At 43.0% G+C, this 21,204-nt stretch overlaps 1 protein-coding gene across 1 annotated transcript; it reads left to right on the top strand.

Moving 5' to 3' along the window:
• The first annotated feature begins 16,357 nt into the window (after positions 1-16,357).
• On the top strand, positions 16,358-18,257 carry LOC110525424 (T-cell acute lymphocytic leukemia protein 2-like). The gene is made up of 2 exons (XM_021605519.2): positions 16,358-16,530; positions 17,156-18,257. Exon 2 carries the CDS (start codon positions 17,168-17,170, stop codon positions 17,504-17,506), a length of 339 nt encoding a protein of 112 aa, XP_021461194.1. The 5' UTR covers positions 16,358-16,530; positions 17,156-17,167; the 3' UTR covers positions 17,507-18,257.
• Positions 18,258-21,204: the final 2,947 nt, after the last annotated feature.

A 21,204-nucleotide genomic window follows, 5' to 3' on the forward strand; every position in this document is an offset into this window, starting at 1 on the left:
CTCCTTGAAATTTAGTTAATTGAAAAAATCCAAATAGAAATCAATAGGCAATAATCAATTCATGAGTTACACTGAGTGTAGAAAACATTAGGACACCTTCCTAATATTGAGTTGCACACCCCCCCAATTTGCCCTCAGAACTGCCTCAATTCTTCAGGGCATGGACTCTACAAGGTATTAAAAGCGTTCCACAGGGATGGTGGCCCATGTTGACTCCATTGCTTCCTGCAGTGTCAAGTTGGCTGGAGGTCCATTGGGTGGTGGACCATCTTGATACACACAGGAAACTGTTGAGCGTGAAAAATCGAGCAGCGCTGCAGTTCATGACTCAAACCGGTGCGCCTGGCACCTACTACCATACCCTGTTCAAAGGCACTTTAAATCATTTTAGGTTAAAATTGAAAAAAGGGTTGGATCCTTAAGAGGTTAATTAGTTATTGTTTTGTAAACTATTCCATGTCTTATGGAGCTTTCAAGCACTGTGCGGCATATGAGGTACCCCTTGACACAGAGACAGACAGCTCAAACACCTGTTCAAACACTGACGAGGAGCTGAGCAAAGAGTCATTGTTGAATGAAGCAGGGGTGGAAAAGTTAGCCTGGGGGGCATGGTAGTGGGTGTGGCCAATTGCCTGGTCTCCGACCAAAGATTTTGAAGGCCCTCTTGGCAGCAGAGACAACATTTTGCGGTTTTAAAGCACATTTCCTGAAATTGTACACATTTTGCCATGTTTTTTTTCCATCTCCTTATGCTATCTAAGTGACTCAAACATTATAACAAAATCCCTATCACCCTGCCATGACATTTTTTATATTTTTGATTCTCTCTGACTTGTCTAGTTTTTATTGGGGATTGTTAGTTCTCCAAGATGATCTCATTAAAAAAATATATTGCTCCTTTATCTTTTCTATATACTTTATATCTAGTTTTAGTCATTTAAGTTTACACTACCAAATTTTTACCATAACCAACATTTTTTTTCAAAAAAATAAGTACATCTTGGAGTGGCAACAACAATTTAGCAGCGGCGGCCTGCCACTGCAAATGAATATAGGGAAATACTGGGACACTGAGGAGGAAGATGACATAACACATCTGTTTAGGAAATATTTACCAGATCTAATGATTTATTTATACAATGTTATTCCTTTCTTACAGTCTCTGATGTTACCTGTTGAATAGGACACTTGCACACTCAAGAGGGAAGATTTCAACCCCTTTTCAAATATTCATAAACTATTGAATGTTTTATCAGAATTGATAGAGGACCAAACCTCTTGCCTGGATATGCTCACTACAGGTAAAGGATAATTCTGTCAAGGACCAACATTTACAGTGTAGAATGACTGTGATTGAGGCTAATTGCAAAGTCCCTGTCAGTTGGTGAGTGGAGCTGGTGCATGAAGTCAGGCGCGGGAGAGCAAAATGAGTGAGCAACGTACTTTACTCAAAAATAAAGGCACAAGGTAACAAATACACTTGACCAAATACAAACGGCCACCACCGACCTGAGGAGAGACACATGGAACGAGGGGTTAATTCGATAATCGCGGGGAAGCTGTAACCTGTAACATACCTCGTTCAGTCTCCTCAGGACTTTGAATGTCCCCACAAACCGCGGGCCCAGCTTCCAGCAGGGCAGGCAGAGGTGCAGGTTTCGGGTCGAGAGCCAGACCCGGTCCCCCGGTGCGAACACCGGGGCCTCACTGCGGTGGCGATCTGTGCATGTTTTCTGGCACCTCACGGCCTGCTAAAGGTGCACATGAGCGGTGTCCCATGTCTCCTCAGCATGCCTAAACCAGTCATCCACCGCAGGAGCCTCGATCTGGCTCTGATGCCAAGGCGCCAGAACCGGCTGGTATCCCAGTACACACGGGAAGGGGGAGAGGTTAGTGGAGGAGTGGCGGAGCAAGTTCTGGGCCATCTCTGCCCAGGGCACGAACGCCGCCCACTCACCCCGGCAGGTCCTGGCAATAGGACTGCAGAAACCTGTCAGTAAATGTCAGTTGGCTTTTCATAGCCGATCATTCAGAGTATTTCTACCGCTACTGCTGTCTCTAGAGAGTTGAAAGCAGCAGGTCTGGGACAGGTAGCACGTCCGGTGAACAGGTCTGGGTTCCATAGCCGCAGGCAGAACAGTTGAAACTGGAGCAGCAGCACGGCCAGGTGGACTGGGGACAGCAAGGAGTCATCATGCCAAGTAGTCCTGAGGCATGGTCCTAGGGCTCAGTTCCTCCAAGAGAGAGAGAAAGAAAGAAAGAAAGAAAGAAAGAAAGAAAGAAAGAAAGAAAGAAAGAAAGAAAGAAAGAAAGAAAGAAAGGAAGAGAGGAAGAGAGGAAGAGAGAAAAGGTGAGAAAGAGAGAGAGAATTAGAGAGAGCATACTTAAATTTACACAGGACACCAGATAAGACAGGACAAACACTCCAGATATAACAGACTGACCCTAGCCCCCCGACACATAAACTACTGCAGCATAAATACTGGAGACTGAGACAGGAGGGGTCGAGAGACACTGTGGCCCCGTCCCATGATACCCCCGGACAGGGCCAAACAGGCAGGATATAACCCCACCCACTTTGCCAAAGCACAGCCCCCACACCACTAGAGGGTTATCTTCAACCATCAACTTACCATCCTGAGACAAGGCCGAGTATAGCCCACAAAGATCTGCACCACGGCGCAACCCAAGACAGGAAGATCACGTCAGTGACTCAACCCAATCAAGTGATGCTCCCCTCATAGGGACGGCATGGAAGAGCACCAGTAAGCCAGTAACTCAGCCCCTGTAATAGGGTTATAGGCAGAGAATCCCAATGGAAAGAGGGGAACCGGCCAGGCAGAGACAGCAAGGGCGGTTCGTTTCTCCAGTGCCTTTCCGTTCAACTTCACACTCCTGGGCCAGACTACACTCAATCATAGGACCTACTGAAGAGATAAGTATTCAATAAAGACTTAACGGTTGAGAACGAGTCTGTGTTTCTCACATGGATAGGCAGACCATTCCATGAAAATTGAGCTCTATAGGAGAAAGCCCTGCCTCCAGCTGTTTGCTTAGAAATTCTAAGGACAGTAAGGAGGCCTGTGTCTTGTGACCGTAGCGTACATGTAGGTATGTACGGCAGGATTAAATCAGAGAGATAGGTAGGAGCAAGCCCATGTAATGCTTTGTAGGTTAGCAGTAAAACCTTGAAATCAGTCCTTGCCTTAACAGGAAGCCAGTGTAGGGAGGCTAGCACTGGAGTAATATTATAATTTTTTTTGGTTATAGTCAAGATTCTAGCAGGCGTGTTTAGCACTAACAGAAGTTTATTTAGTGCTTTATTCAGGTAACCTGAAAGTAGAGCATTGCAGTAGTCTAACCTAGAAGTGACAAAAGCATGGATACATTTTTCTGCATCCGTTTTGGACAGAAAGTTTCTGGTTTTTGCAATGTTACGTTCGTCAAAAGAGAGATCAGGGTCCAGAGTAACTCCATGGTCCTTCACAGTTTTATTTGAGACGACTGTACAACCATCAAGATTAATTGTCAGATTCAACAGAAGATCTCTTTGTTTCTTGGGACCTAGAACAAGGATCTCTGTTTTGTCCTAGGTTAAAAGTAGAACATTTGTCAGTCATCATTCAGGTAGGTCCTAGCCAGTCATCATTCAGGTAGGTCCTCCTAGTCAGTCAACCAGTCATCATTCAGGTAGGTCCTCCTAGTCAGTCATCATTCAGGTAGGTCCTCCAAGTCAGTCATCATTTTGATAGTTCCTCATAGTCAGTCATCATTCAGGTAGGTCCTAGCCAGTCATCATTCGACCAGTCATCATTCAGGTAAGTTCTCCTAGTCAGTCATCATTCAGGTAGGTCCTCCTTGTCAGTCATCATTCAGGTAGGTCCTCCTAGTCAATCATTTAGGTAGGTCCTCCTAGTAAGTCATCATTTTGGTAGGTCCTCCTAGTAAGTCATCATTCAGGTAGGTCCTCCTAGTCAGTCATCATTCAGGTAGGTCCTCTTAGTCAGTCAGCATTCAGGTAGTTCCTAGTCAGTCATCATTCAGGTAGGCCCTAGTCAGTCATCATTCAGGTAGGTCCTCCTAGTCATTCATCATTCAGGTATGTCTTCCTAGTCAGTCATCATTAAGGTAGGTCTTAGTCAGTCATATTTCAGGTGGACCCTAATCAGTCATCATTCTGGTATTCCTAGCAAGTCATCATTCAGGTAGGTCCTCCTAGTCAGTCATCTCTCAGGTAGGTCCTAGCCAGTCATCATTCAGGTAGGTCCTCCTAGCCAGTCATCATTCAGGTAGGTCCTCCTAGCCAGTCATCTTTCAGGTAGGTCCTAGCCAGTCATCATTCAGGTAGGTCATCCTAGTCAGTCTTCATTCAGGTAGGCCATAGTCAGTAATCATTTAGGTAGGCCATAGTCAATGATCAGTCAGGTAAGTCCTCCTAGCCAGTCATCGTTTAGGTAGGTCCTCATGGTCAGTCATCATTCAGGTAGCTTCTAGCCTGTCATCATTCAGGTAAGTCCTCATAATCAGTCATCATGCAGGTAGGTCCTCCTAGCCAGTCATCAGTGAGGTAGGTCCTCCTAGCCAGTCATCATTCAGGTAGGTCATAGTCACTCGTCTTTCAGGTAGGTCATAATCAGTCACAGTGAGGAGAGGGCCTTGCTCTGTTTGTCTTTAGAAGGATCTTATCCTTCGTCTAGTTGTGTCTAGGGTTGCAACATTACAAGAACTTTAAATAAATTCCATGGTTTTCCAGTTGAAGGATCCCAGAACCAGGAGGAAATAAGCAGGACATCCGGAACCCTCCAACCAGGATTTCTGGAAAACTAGGGAATTTATTGACAGTTCCCAGAATTTTGTAACCGTAGTTGTGTCCCAATAACTGCAGAAGGAGCTGTGCCAGGAGAGGGCCTGTGGGAGTATAGTGATGAGATTGACCACTCTCTCTGTGGTACAACTGCTGCTGACTCATCCTGCACTACCTGCAGGACTCAGGGTTAGTACTCATCACACACACACACACATTTCCCCCAGATGACATTTGAACCGTCCTTGTGGTTGTCTCGTGGGTGTAGTTTGACCAGTGAGGGTTTCAACAACTTGTTGTTAGTCTACTCCTCTCTGGTTCTGTTTGGCTTCAAGAGTGAAGATCTGGATGTCAAGGTAACATACATTTCAGCTCTCTTCAAAATAAGTCTTTCAATTCACTTCAGATCTGGATGTCAAGGTAACATACATTTCAGCTCTCTTCAAAATAAGTCTTTCAATTCACTCTGATATGAAATGTTAACAAATGTTTTTTTTGCTGACCTACGTCTCTCAATACCAATTGCTGATTGTATCAGAAGTTGTGTACATTGCCAAATGGATCTGCCAGATAAGATGGCGCTGAAGAACAAGGCTGACATTTTGCATATTCCTAACCAATTTTTTGTTTGTTTCTTTGCATTGTTTGTAACTTTTTTTTTTAAACGTATTTTGTACGTAATGTTGCTGCTACTGTCTCTTATGACTGAAAATAACTTCTGGGCATCATAACTGCGATTACTCACCACGGACTAGCAGAATGTCACGACTGCCGCCAAAGTAGGTCCCTCTCCTTGATCGGGCGGCATTGTGCGGTCGACGTCACCGGCTTTCTAGCCACCCCCGATCCACTTTTCATTTTCCATTTGTTCTGTCTTTGTCTTACACACCTGGATTCACTCAACCAATTACATGTTTATTATTTAACCCTCTGTTTCTCATGTTGTGTTTGTGAGTGATTGTTAATTGTAATTCGGTCCGTCTTTGTGGGCTTGTGATGTTACTTTGTATATTTGTCTTTTGAGTAAAGTACGTTGATTACTCATATCTGCTGCCCTGCGCCTGACTCTCTACACCAGCTACACACAGGACCCTTACACAGCATCCTTTTTTTCCTTTAACGAGTCCGACATGCCCAATGTGAATGATGTACTGCTTCCCCGGGAACAGGCCCAGATCCCCGTGATTTGCATGAAGAGAAGGCAGAGAAAAAGGGGCCAGAGGGCGGGCTGGCTTCTGAGAATTCATAGGCGATCGAATATAAACCCCCACTTCCTTCCATTCTGCTAGCAAACGTGTAATCTTTGGGAAATAAAATAGATGACCTACGCTGAAGAATAGATAATCAACGGGATATTCAAAACTGTAATATCTTGTGCTTCATGGAGTCGTGGCTGAACGATGACATTATCAGCATACTGGCTGGTTATACACTGTATCGGCAGGACAGAACAGCGACGTCAGGTAAGACAACGGGCGGAAGACTATGTATTTTTATAAATAACAGCTAGTGCACGATATCTAAGGAAGTCTCGAGGTTTTGCTCGTCTGAGGTAGAGTATCTCATGATAAGCTGTAGACCACACTATCTACCTAGAAAGTTTTCATCTGTATTTTCCATAGCTGTCTACAGAGCACCACAGACTGATGCTGGCACTAAGATCGCACTGAATGAGCTGGATTCCGCCATAAGCAAACAGGAAAACGCTCACCCAGAGGTGACGCTCCTAGTAGCCAGGGACCTTAATACAGGGAAACTTAAATCCATCTTACCAAATTTCTATCAGCATGTTAAATGTGCAACCAGAGGGAAAAAACTCTGGACCACCTTTACTTCGCACACAGAGACGTGTACAAAACTGTCCCTCGCTCTCCATTTGGCAAATCTGACCATAATTCTATCCTCCTGATTCCTGCTTACAAACATAAATTAAAGCAGGAAGCACCAGTGGCTCGATCAATAAAAAAGTGGTCAGATGAAGCAGATTCTAAGCTACAGGGCCGTTTTGCTAACACAGACTGGAATATGTTCCGGGATTCCTCCGATGGCATTGAGGAGTATACCATATCAGTCATTGGCTTCATCAATTAGTGCATCGATGGTGTCGTCCCCACAGTGACAGTACGTACATACCCCAACCAGAAGCCATGTATTACAGGCAACATCCGCACTGAACTCATCAATAAGCAAAGGGCCCTGGGACTAAACATCTCCCTCTGCAACTGGATCCTGGACTTCCTGACGGGCTTCCCCCAGGTGGTAAGGGTAGGTAACAACACATTCGCCACGCTGATCCTCAACACAGGGCCCCTCAGGGGTACGTGCTCAGTCCTCTCTTGTACTCCCTGTTCACTCATGACTGCACGGCCAGGCACGACTCCAACACCATCATTAAGTTTGCAGATGACACAACAGTTGTAGGCCTGATCACTGACAATGACGATGCAGCCTTTAGGGAGGAGGTCAGAGGTCAGAGACCTGGCCGTGTGGTACCAGGACAACAACCTCTCCCTCAACGGGATCAAGACAAAGGAGATGATTGTGGACTACAGGAAAAGGAGGACTGAGCACGCCCCCATTCTCATTGATGGGGCTGCAGTGGAGCAGGTTGAGAGCATCAAGTTCCTTTGTGTCCACATCACCAACAAACTAACATGGTCCAAGCACACCAAGACAGTCTTGAAGAAGGCACGACAAAACCTATTCCCCCTCTGGAGACTGAAAAGATTTGGCATGGGTCCTCAGATCCTCAAAAGGTTCTACAGCTGCACCATCGAGAGCATGGTTACATCACTGCCTGGTATGGCAACTGCTCTGCCTCCGACCGCAAGGCACTACAGGGGGTAGTGCGTACGGCCCAGTACATCACTGGGGCCAAGCTTCCTGCCATCCAGGACCTCTATACCAGGCGGTGTCAGAGGAAGGTCCTAAACATTGTCAGAATCTAGCCACCCTAGTTAAGACTCCAGCCACCCTAGTTAAGACTCCAGCCACCCTAGTCATAGACCATTCTCCCTGCTGCCGCACGGCAAGCGTTACCGGAGCGCAATGTCTAGGTCTAAGAGGCTTCTAAACAGCTTCTACCCCCAAGCCATAAGACTCCGGAGCATCTAATCAAATGGCCATTTGATGGCTATAAATAGCTATAGTTATCATCTATGCATAGTCACTTTAATAACTCTACATACATGTACATATTACTAACTAACCGGTGCCCCCGCACATTGACTCTGTACCGGTAGCCTCTTGTGTATATCTCGCTATTGTTATTTTACTGCTGCTCTTTAATTACTTGTTACTTTTCTTTCTTATTCTTACTCATTTTTTTTAGCTGCATTGCTTGTTAGGGGCTCGTTAGCATTTCACTGTAAGGTCTAAATACCGGTAGCCTCCTGTGTATAGTCTCGCTATTGTTGGTTTCGACGCATGTGACTAATACAATTTGATTTGATTTGTGTGCTAGACCCTCCGTTAAATTACGCATTTCTCGAGGTAGGAATACAGCAAAAAATATGATCAATGGCTCATTCGAGAGAAGACATCCTCCCGAGTTATGGCATCGGCCAGATTTTAAAACTGACATGTATGATAGATGTTTTCGGCAATCTTAAAGTCATATTCCTATTAGCTTCCAGTGTAGTGAGTGACTTTATCACGGTGCTACGTAATACCAGACGGATTTCTGCCTGCTGGAATGCCAATAACTCAGATAAACATGAAATTACCCAGGGAATCGATAGAACATCACTCCGAGATGCACAAAAACAATATAACATTCAAAATGGGTGAACCTTCCCTTTAATTTCATTATCTATTGTGTAATAGTAGCAGTGTCATCATTAAATTCATTACTGATGGAAGGATACAGGTTACACAGAGAGAATGAGTTGTCCCAGTGGATGGTTTGTGCGTGTGTATGTGCGTGTGTGTTTGCATGTGTATTTGCAAATGTATATTTGTATATGTGAGTGTGTATGTGCATGCATGTGTGTATATGTTTGTTTGTTAGGTTTCACCCCTTGCTCTCCCCCTGTCTTCCCCCCATGAACCCTCTAGCGGCTCAGCTGATGTTGAGGAGGAGCCCCTCTCGCGACTGGCTCCTGGGGACCTCCCTCTCCCAGCTGCAGGAGCTGCTCTCTGAGGTCCCTCACAAAGTCATCAAGGTGACCTGGCCAGTCACCTCTTCTCAATTTAGTGTCCTGGTCTTGTCATACACCTTGCCTTCACTGGGAAGACAATATGGGGTTGTATATTGTGTTCTGTTTCCATATACACTAGAGCAGCTGCATCCTCTTCATTACGAAATTTGCCAACTTTGTTTATCAGTCAAACTCCGGTGGTGCTATATTGATAATACTTGCAGTAATATCTTGTTTTTATTCCAGCTCTTCAGTGACACCAGGTCTCTGTACAAGCTGACTGCAGCAGCCTCCTCTCCAGAGTCTCACACTGAGTCCACTCATCAGAAAGACCACAGTAGCTCCACCGACCCTTGTGCCACAGCAGAGACAACCAACACCCACACACCGCGACCCACACACACACTGCGATGAGAACCATTCAAGCCTATCCCCAACAGCTGCCTCGCTGGCTCCCCCAGTGCTGAGAGTTTAGCTAGGAGTTTATATGAAGAGAGCTCTCTCATTACCAAGGAGGACAGTGCAGACTTCCAGGTAGACTTGAGTCAGGCCCCTTTCCAGCACACCTGGAGCCACAACCCATGGGAGACAGATGAGGTGAAATTTGTAGGCTGGAATGCAGGAGGACGAGGAGAGGAGTGGACATCCAGAGCATCCCTACACCAGGAGCCCCGTGGCTCCCCCAGAGACTACACGCCAGAGAACCCTGTTCAGACAGACCCCTTATCATTCAGCTACAGCACCAACACACAGAGACCAGCGTACTCCGACAACCAGATGTACTCGTTCTCTACAGTAGGCTACAGTAAACAGCAGCAGTACCCTGGTGGCAGCCGGGCCTCGCCTAGAGGAGCTCTGCCATGGGGGGCAGTAGCAGTGGCAGTGGCCCCTACAGCACAACTCAGGGGAGGGGTGACATGAGTGAGACACCGGACTATGGGACCAGTTACACGACGGGGATAGAGAGAAAGAGGAGAGCAGAGGCCCCAAAGATGAACAATGAGAGTAACATGTTAGACTGCTGATGAAGCAAGTTTGCATTTAAATATATTTTTTAGAGATCTCCTTTAGTGGTTTGGGAAAGTTCCAGTATAGCCTCTAGTGTGGAAATTATATCATTATTGAGGTAAATGTGAGCAATTACGAGATTATATTGTTCTGTTTTCATGTATTCTTTTCAGTTTTAAAGGCCATTGAAGAGGGGAAAGCTTAGTTATGAGAAGGTGTTAGGCTGAAGGGATGGACAGATGAGACTAACCTTTTTCTAAAATGTCTCATATCTGTGAAATACTGAGATATTAAGATTTGCTTGAAAAGTGAACAGTATCCTGTCAGTCCCTTGCCCTGTCAACAACTACAGATATTTGGTATGTAAGAAATACATGCAGTATGCCATAGGTTCTTGAGTGTTTGAAAGACACTATTAAATGTTTAACTGTTGTTGGGAAAATATTTGTCAATTTATGTGTGTTAAGGTTTTTTAAAATAACGATTTTGTTAATATTTTTCTAAGAAGGATAAGACTAAATAGACGGTTTTGTTATATTTTGACTTCATATAAAACACATACTTCTAAAGATAAATAATTGTAAGTTATGCTAGGACAAATACTTTTTAAATTAAAGTCAATCTGAAATGTTGTCCATCTTTTGTAGCTTTTGCCAGAATGTGTTAGGAATTGTATCAGACAGGATTAATATTTCTGAACTCAAATGAATGAATGACAGTAATTTCCATGAATTCAAATGTTCACTTAGTGCATATCTTCTTCCGACTAGTCCAGCGGTGTCAAACTCATTCCTTTTTCCCCGGGGGCCACGTTCGGTCTTCAACGAGGTCCAGAGGGCCACACTTAAACTGTGTTATAATTCCCGCCTATCAAAATAATATTTCTTTGAAATTATGATCCTCGCTGACTGTCTAACTTTCATTTCGGTGATCATTAGAGAGTCAGACACAGTCTAGAACAGGGATCAGCAACTATTCAGCCACGGGACAATTTATTTTCTTGAGTGGATGGTCGGGGGCGGAACATCATTTCAAATCATTTGTAGACTGCAAATTGACCACAAGAATCCCAAACAGATATAATATTTATGCGTGGGAAAACTTAGTAACAGATTTCCAATTGGATCTGATTTCCTGGTGTTTAAACGATCTTATATACAACAATTAACATTTTAAATAAACAAATAAAACCACCTGCGGTCTGCAATGCTGGTGAAGCCAGGTGTAGAAACTGTATTAATGTAGTTCCATTGTCATTTATACACAGTTTCAATTTGGTGTTAGTCATATTAAGTACAGTGCCTTGCGAAAGTATTCGGCCCCCTTGAACTTTGCGACCTTTTGCCACATTTCAGGCTTTAAACATAAAGATATAAAACTGTATTTTTTGTGAAGAATCAACAACAAGTGGGACACAATCATGAAGTGGAACGACATTTATTGGATATTTCAAACTTTTTTAACAAAGCAAAAACTGAAAAATTGGGCGTGCAAAATTATTCAGCCCCTTTACTTTCAGTGCAGCAAACTCTCTCCAGAAGTTCAGTGAGGATCTCTGAATGATCCAATGTTGACCTAAATGAATAATGATGATAAATACAATCCACCTGTGTGTAATCAAGTCTCCGTATAAATGCACCTGCACTGTGATAGTCTCAGAGGTCCGTTAAAAGCGCAGAGAGCATCATGAAGAACAAGGAACACACCAGGCAGGTCCGAGATACTGTTGTGAAGAAGTTTAAAGCCGGATTTGGATACAAAAAGATTTCCCAAGCTTTAAACATCCCAAGGAGCACTGTGCAAGCGATAATATTGAAATGGAAGGAGTATCAGACCACTGCAAATCTACCAAGACCTGGCCGTCCCGCTAAACTTTCAGCTCATACAAGGAGAAGACTGATCAGAGATGCAGCCAAGAGGCCCATGATCACTCTGGAGGAACTGCAGAGATCTACAGCTGAGGTGGGAGACTCTGTCCATAGGACAACAATCAGTCGTATATTGCACAAATCTGGCCTTTATGGAAGAGTGGCAAGAAGAAAGCCATTTCTTAAAGATATCCATAAAAAGTGTCATTTAAAGTTTGCCACAAGCCACCTGGGAGAAACACCAAACATGTGGAAGAAGGTGCTCTGGTCAGATGAAACCAAAAAACTTTTTGGCAACAATGCAAAATGTTATGTTTGGCGTAAAAGCAACACAGCTGAACACACCATCCCCACTGTCAAACATGGTGGTGGCAGCATCATGGTTTGGGCCTGCTTTTCTTCAGCAGGGACAGGGAAGATGGTTAAAATTGATGGGAAGATGGATGGAGCCAAATACAGGACCATTCTGAAAGAAAACCTGATGGAGTCTGCAAAAGACCTGAGACTGGGACGGAGATTTGTCTTCCAACAAGACAATGATCCAAAACATAAAGCAAAATCTACAATGGAATGGTTCAAAAATAAACATATCCAGGTGTTAGAATGGCCAAGTCAAAGTCCAGACCTGAATCCAATCGAGAATCTGTGGAAAGAACTGAAAACTGCTGTTCACAAATGCTCTCCATCCAACCTCACTGAGCTCAAGCTGTTTTGCAAGGAGGAATGGGAAAAAATGTCAGTCTCTCGATGTGCAAAACTGATAGAGACATACCCCAAGCGACTTACAGCTGTAATCGCAGCAAAAGGTGGCGCTACAAAGTATTAACTTAAGGGGGCTGAATAATTTTGCACGCCCAATTTTTCAGTTTTTGATTTGTTAAAAATGTTTGAAATATCCAATAAATGTCGTTCCACTTCATGATTGTGTCCCACTTGTTGTTGATTCTTCACAAAAAAATACAGTTTTATATATTTATGTTTCAAGCCTGAAATGTGGCAAAAGGTCGCAAAGTTCAAAGGGGCCGAATACTTTCGCAAGGCACTGTATATTGAGTTTTAAATATATATATTTTTTTACTCAAACCTCACGCTGGCCCTATTGGACCCTGGCGGTACGTTTAAAACCCCCTGGTCTAGTCTAATGCTATCATCCTGTGACCTTCATGTAGCAGTCCTGTTTCTCCATGTTAGTGTGTCTGTGCTGTGTGAGAAACAGCAGGTGGACTGAACATCAGGACTGCAGTAAAAGCTCCATTCACAATCATGGCCACTGTGTTTACCAACAATGAGGGACATTTCCCTAAGACTATAGTGGTCCCAAATACCTCAGTTACAACTTCTAAAAAGGCTCTATTACGTAGTCCTACCGACACTGCATTCCAATGCAGAATGGGTGCTGAGAGAAACGTTTCGCAGGGTTAGAGCGAGAATGCCGAAAATAAATATTACATACAAATAAATATTTAGACTTAAAAAATAACGTTTGGTTTTGATATCTTAAACATTTGGACGATGTGAGTGAAGTAACCAATGGTAAAGCAAAACATGCTTTGTTTTTGCTTTTGCTGGGAATTCAGGTTGATTTGGATTGTCCCTGCAATGAAAAGAAGTATACCTTTTACTCTGTAATTGACCTGCAATTTAGTCCTTGATACATCAATAATTTTACAGTCTAAAATGTGTCTGTTTACGAGCAAGGGTAGATGGAAAAACCCAGATACATTATAATTAACGAATACAACATTTTACATAGAACACTCTCAATATTTCATAATCAAAATGTAAAAAATGTATGGAGGTTTTATTTTTCCAGCTAAAACGCATAGTCTCCCTCCATTTCAGAGCTCAAAAGGTCGTTTTTCATTTAGCGCAGCAATCCCCTTATCACAGTCTATCAGAGTGTGGAGAGAGTGCCTATCTTCACGAGCCAGCAGTCTGAAGCTTTCTCCCGCAGGAATTAGCCTCAGACAAGGAGCCCCCCAGGGCATAGATTCCTGCCAGCAGCAAACCTACTATGTCCATAAGCTAACACAATGACACACACGCACACACACCATAAATAACCACCTAGCTAACCTTTTGTTTCGGTTATATGTCTCCTGCCACATTGCCTTAACAACAAGCCTAACAAAAGAGCCAAAAGGGTGTGTTTTTAATGGCAGGCGAAACAAAAGCTGAGTGAGAAAATTGTTAAAAAAGTCCAACACGTGGTGGCTAAATCAACATCTGTGTAATGGTCCAGTAATTGGTCCTGCCTGCCATACTTTAGCCCTTGAGTGAATAGCAGACATATTGTGAACAGGCTGTTCAAACCCAACCTTTAGAGCAGAATTATTTCCTTACCACTGCTTCAAAGGTCAGGCTACTACTGTTATTTTTTATATCACTCTGTTCAACTAGATTCAATACTTTGATTGGACAAGCTCTCGATGGGGACATCAGTTGAAAAGAGATGTACCTTTGTAATTGTAGACTCTGCATAGTTGTTTCTTTAGCTACACAGATGTTTTTATAATGTTGACAGCACTACAGTATGGCTCTCTTACTTCATTTGCTGTACTGACTAATGTATTTTTCCTCACTTCTCCATAGGTTCTTTATGTTGTTGTTTTCGTCAGGGTTGTCGAGCTGCTCGGCTCTATGCCCCCACACACTACCCTCTGTGACAGGAAAAACCAAGTTCAAAACGATCTGGCCCTGCTGAATGCGGCCCTGGTGTGTGTATGAGAAGGGGATGGAGGGACAGGCTGGCTGGCTGAAGGGGCCTGCTGCCTGCTGTGAGTGTGTCTGCAGACCTGAGGCCAAGTAGAGTGCAGAGAGCAGGGGAGTGGGGACCCACCACTGCAGGTGCAGCCCCTTGGAAGTGCAGCAAGGCCCATGAATGGCAGCAATTCAGGGCCAGCCCCATTGGGCCTGTTCTCCAGGACCCAGCGCTAATCCCAGGCCCTAATCGGATTATGTAAATTTCTACTCCACACAGAGATACTTTTATGGAAAGCTGCATCTTTGAAAAAACACTTGAAGGATGTAAAAAGAACAGTAGCAATTGGTTAAACTAGACATCGTTAAATAAAAAAACATCTGAAACTGAGGTTGAAAGTGGGAGGCAGAGAGAGGGGATATGGAAGAGGAGTGGCGAGGAAGAATGGTTTTAGAGAGATGGTTTGGCATGCGCTCATGCTTGTGACCCAGGGAAGGACTCTACTTTCACCCGCCTGGCTCGTTCCCCATGCTCCCTTTTGTAATTTATGTGTGGCCCCTGGAATGGATCAACAAGATTACCATAGTCATAACAAAACCCACATTGTTAAACTGTCAATCTGGATATGGTATTTCTGGCCCAATCAGAGTGAATTAAATGGCAGCAGGACTGGCGATATCAAAGTTTTACTGAACTGGCTACCCATTGTTGATGTTTAACCAACCATAACAAGTGTCCAGAATTGTAAGGGTAGGATCAGGCAGGGAAACATCTCAGTTTCATCTCAATAGGAATTTATTTGTAAGTGTAAATGTAACCTTTAATAGTCACGTTGTGTGTTAAAATTATTAATAATTTAATGAAATGACCAGGTTTGCAAAGTTAGGTTATATTATTGGAAACTTTCAGAGTTTACCAGTTAACTACCAGAATGTTGGTATCTTTCAAGGATTTTATATAATCTATCACAAGACATCTAATGGCACTTTTGTGTACCTCAGATTATCACAGGTGTCTGTAATTATCTATTGTCCTCTGTGTGGCCTTATCACATGTAAAATATATGAAATAATTGAATAAGATGATTTTAAAATAGAAAATAGAATGAGAAAGCTGTGAACATCCTAAATATAAACCATCAATTTAGTGAATGCTAAGTTTTCAGCATGAAATATGCTTTCCATTTTTTTTACACCGTTTTATTCATTTTACTATATCAATATGTGTTTGTTGTCAATGTTTTGGTGTAGGACTGGTGGCAGTTGTGAAAAATGTAAATCGTTGGAAGAGTTTCTTTTTTAAAAATGGCATTGATGATTTGATGCTTTGTCATTAATTAGGCTATTTTCTCTTGAACCATATGGTCTATCTAATAGAAACTCATATAAAAAATTAATACTATATATCGATATCTTTTTTTTTAAATGATTCAAGTACAAATTACCAAAGTTACGATTGATTGCCATAGATTTTCTGTTGATTACCAAAATTACTGAAGATTCTGGTAGCTTTGGTAAATTACCGGTAGCTTTGCAACCCTAGAAATGACTCAACAAAAAGTTGTGGATGATATGAAAGCAAAGTTTCCAAATACTCTTTCAAATTGTTAAACATTATTGTATGATATTATGTATTTGTATGTTTACCCCTAACCTCATTTTTCTAACCCATTGGTCATCTATTTGTTTACAGACAGAATAGAACATCCAACACAGCGGTCTGTGACTGGAAACATCTCTCTTGAGTTGAACACCTCACACAATGCAGCAGACTGAAGGAGAGGCTCAACGACAGCACACGTCACACAATAGGGGCTCACTCTGCTATAAAATGTGAGAAGCGTGCGCTAGCCTTTCCCCTCTCTCCATCCCTCCCTCTCACACACAGTCATCAGAGAGTATGAGAAGGCTGGACTGACTGGACGGACTATACACAGGACTTGGTTACTGCAGCTGGAATAGACACTTCTACTACCTGATACCTCTGTCTGCACGCTAAAGCACTTAACAGGTGAGATCACGGACAATAAGTGGATTCGTTTTTTTTCCTCTGTTGAATTTCATGTTGTGGAATTGTTGGAGTAAGGAACTGGTGGAATTACAATTCTCATGAAATGTTAAGAAACCTAATTGTTGTTAAGATAAAATAAATGATTATCAGTTTGTATTCATGAGTGTACCATATTAGAAATAGATAGTTCTTCAATACAGCCAAAGTGTAATTACTTGTATGTACGCTAATAATGCCGTAACACAATAGCACAAGCATCCTCTATGCATTGACTGAAGGTCAGACATTTTCCACAAACATCTATTTTCATTATGGTATTTTTCATCTTCTAAAGATGAAACTGAATTCCAATGTCAAATGCATTCTATTTGTCATACTTCAACTATATTTTACATCTATTACTTTCCATTACAGTGTGAATGCGTCATATTTCAGTTATCGTTGAGATTTAGATTCTCTGGTGCCACATTTTATGTGATACCACCATATAGTGTTTCTGTCTAGGGTCTGCGCCAGAAATGGCACCCTACTGAACAACACCTGCCTTCTATTAGAACAGCCTCATGGGAGTTTGAATTGTGTGTACATTTCTCTCTAAAACACTCTCCTCTTCTCCTCCCTCCAGGAGAGCCGCACCATGACCAGAAAGGTGTTCACCAACACACGGGAGCGCTGGCGGCAGCACAACGTCAACACTGCCTTCGCTGAGCTCCGCAAGCTCATCCCCACCCACCCACCAGAGAAGAAGCTGAGCAAGAACGAGATCCTGCGGCTGGCAATGCGTTACATCAACTTCCTGGTGCAGCTGCTGGAGAGCCAGAGTGGCCAGCCTGTCTCACACTCCCCCACAGCCCTGCTCACCTTCCTCAGGGGCAACGTGGAACGTCTCCACTCCTCCTCCCAGACCTGGGGCCTGGCCAGCGACACTGACGCCCTCTCCCCTGGATCAAGCTGTGACAGCACTGAGGCCTGGTAGTGTGCCTGCTGCAGTTTCCTCTGAAGGGTGATCATCTACAACTCCCTGGGTGAAACGGTCTGTCACAAGGCCCCCATTCATAGACTCCATTTTGGTTCTGTGACACTTGAGGAGTACAGTGTTGGTTGTGATGGCAAGCAGACGATATTTGTGGATGATGCCCTTCCTGCTGAATTAAATCAACTCTTGATGTTGACATTATGACACGGGAGGATGGGAGCCTTGTGAAATGTAATCTGTAATCTGCATGGATGTAGCTTGGATGTATTCCCCCCTTCATGTCAGACATGTATTTTTATCTTGTCGGTGGGGAAAGATGTCCACATCAACAACAAAAAATGTTTTGAAATAAGAAATAAGGATGCATTAAGGCCATAAAGGATCATTTAAGGGAATTTATTTGGGAAAGACATTTCAGGAAAGATAAAGTCTTGTCCAATTCACCAAGGACTGCAATCTAATTACAAAATGCAAAGGGCACTTTCTTTTGTTCAAATGACGATTTTATGATGAGACTGATTATGACCTTGCTTATTTGCAAATCAATCATTATTATCAAAATCCTGCAATATGACCACATTCATTGATTGACACATTGCTGTTATACGCATTAATTGTAACGGTTCTCTAGTGGTGAAGGAGAGGCGGACCAAAATGCAGCGTGGTTTCTTTGATTCATGTTTAATAACAAAAAGATAAACACGAACACTACAAAACAATGAACGTGGAAAACCAAAAACAGCCCTATCTGTTGCAAAACACAGAGACAGGAACAATAACCCACAAACGCACAGTGAAATCCAGCCTACCGAAGTATGATTCTCAATCAGAGACAACACCTGCCTCTGATTGAGAACCATACTAGGCCGAAACATAGAAATACCCCAAAACATAGAAAAACAAACATAGACTGCCCACCCAACTCACGCCCTGACCATACTAAATAAATACAAAACAAAGGAAATAAAGGTCAGAACGTGACATTAATTGACTATTTATTGGGACGACAGGATTGAGCTGCATGATAACACAACTGACAATCCTCTGAAATATGTTCCAATTGTAGGACTGTATTGTGTGAACAGATAACAGGAATAGTTTTTGTTGTCTGTCCATTCAAGTATTTATTCATCTGGCTCTTTTTGTACAATAAGCATGTCATGTAACCAAAGATTATTATTTAACCATCATTTGTCAAGGCTATTGTGATTATTTATTTTTTGTAAACTATGTTGGTTAATATTAAGTTGTGAATATGTTATTTATTATAACTATTTAATAATGGTTTGTTAATAAAAAATATTTATCAAAAGTAAGTACACATTAAGTACCATCCTCTTATTGTAAATAACCCTGGTATTCCATTGACACCATGCAACCATTTGTACTAATTTTACAAACACCTCAAAGTGCCGAGCCAGGAATTCAACAGTGCAGCTGCTCCCTATGTGTTTGTACTGGTCCATTCTGGACCCTCTGGTCTACTAATGCCCTTGTTTCCTCTCAATGGGGCCAGTGATGGCCACGCCTCTGATTGTCCTCTACAAACCCTCTGACCACTGTGTGGACACGGAGACAACCCCTAACCTCGAAACCCTTATCTAGTGTCCGAGGGCAGAGAGAGGGGAAGAGAAAACAGACAACTTAACTTGTGACCTGCAATCACACAGGTCAACATGTAGTCAAACCCTGATCACTGACCCAACAGGCAGATACAGCGCTGCTAGTCCTGAGGGGCTCCTACGGGCTCTTGAATGGAGTGTTTTTATCCCCTTTCTGTGACAAAATGTCAATGAAGTCAGATGCCAGTGTAGTTTACACAGGCCATTTCTGTGTCCAATAACGTTTGAATTGGAATATGTCATTATTTGGATATTTGCCCTAGGTATGGATATGCACATATTAGATTAAACTTGAATTACTGAATTTGCCTCTAGGCTCTAATCATGGATTATTATGTAAGAACTGTGAAATTAGATTTAGAGAAATGCATAACCTTACAACACAATAAACATGTTTTGAGAAAAAGTGCCATCTGTTAAATACACAAATTAACAGATCCATTTTGTCAAGTACCAGTAAGTACCAGTACCAATAAGTACCAGCAAGGTTCGATCCTAGGCCCCACGCTCTTCTCAATTTACATCAACAACATAGCTCAGGCAGTAGGAAGCTGTCACGCTGGTATAAAGGATTTTGGAGACAGGCGCAGGAATACACAATAGGGGTTTAATACACTCAAAACAAACACGTATACAAAAACACTGGGCTGTACCCAAACAAAAGAGCGAGGGTAAACCTCATTGACCGATACGGGACGATACCCGTAATACACAATATATATAGCACGCAGCATAACAGCTGGACCAACGCATAGGTACTCACACCACCAACAGACATGGGAACAATAACCGACAAAGACAGAGGGCACATATATAATATACTAATCAGGGGAAATGGGAACCAGGAGTGTGTAAGCAGACAAGACAGTCCGGGGTTGATGATAATGAATCCCGTTCAGTGAAGCCTAGAAAGCCGGTGACGTAAACCTCAGGAACTGGTGAACAGAATGAGCATCAGTATCGGGGGGATCCATAACAGAAGCTCTCTCATCCATTTATATGCAGATGATACAGTCTTATACTCAGCTGGCCACTCGGATTTTGTGTTAAATGCTCTACAACAAAACTTTCTTAGTGTACAACAAGCTTTCTCTCCCCTTAACCTTGCTCTGAACATCTCCAAAACAAAGGTCATGTGGTTTGGTAAGAAGAATGCCCCTCTTCCCACAGGTGTGATTACTACCTCTGAGGGTTTAGAACTTGAGGTAGTCACCTCATACAAGTACTTGGAAGTATGGCGAGACGGTGCGCTGTCCTTCTCTCAGCACATATCAAAGCTGCAGGCTTAAGTAACATCTAGACTCGGTTTCTTCTATCGTAATCGCTCCTCTTTCACCCCAGCTGCCAAACTAACCCTAATTCAGATGACCATCCTACCCATGCTAGATTAAGGAGACATAATTTATAGATCGGCAGGTAAGGGTGTTCTCGAGAGGCTAGATGTTCTTTACCATTCGGCCATCAGATTTGCCACCAATGGTCCTTATAGGACACATCACTGCACTCTATACTCCTCTGTAAACTGGTCATCTCTGTATACCTGTAAACTGGTCATCTCAAGACCCACTGGTTGATGCTTATTTATAAAACCCTCTTAGGCCTCACTCCCCCTATCTAAGATATCTACTGCAGCCCTCATCCTCCACATACAACACCCGTTCTTCCAGTCACATTCTGTTAAAGGTCCCCAAAGCACACACATCCCTGGGTCGCTCCTCTTTTCAGTTTGCTGCAGCTAGCGACTGGAACAAGCTGCAAAAAACACTCAAACTGGACAGTTTTATCTCCATCTCTTCATTCAAAGACTCAATCATGGACACTCATACTGACAGTTATGGCTGCTTTGTGTGATGTATTGTTGTCTCTAATTTCTTGACTGTTGACTGTTGACTAATTTCTTTGTGCTGTTGACTGTGCCCAATAATGTTTGTACCGTGTTTTGTGCTGCTACCATGTTGTGTTGCTACCATGTTGTTGTTCTGTTGTGTTGCTACCATGCTGTGTTGTCATGTGTTGCTGCCTTGCTATGTTGTTGTCTTTAGGTCTCTCTTTATGTAGTGTTGTCTCTCTTGCTGT

This window comes from Oncorhynchus mykiss, chromosome 6 (genome assembly GCF_013265735.2).
Source record: "Oncorhynchus mykiss isolate Arlee chromosome 6, USDA_OmykA_1.1, whole genome shotgun sequence".
Taxonomy (NCBI): Eukaryota; Metazoa; Chordata; class Actinopteri; order Salmoniformes; family Salmonidae; genus Oncorhynchus; species Oncorhynchus mykiss.

Excerpts from the sequence above, each read along its gene's own strand:
- LOC110525424 (XM_021605519.2), top strand. The coding sequence starts at position 17,168 with ATGACCAGAAAGGTGTTCACCAACACACGGGAGCGCTGGCGGCAGCAC.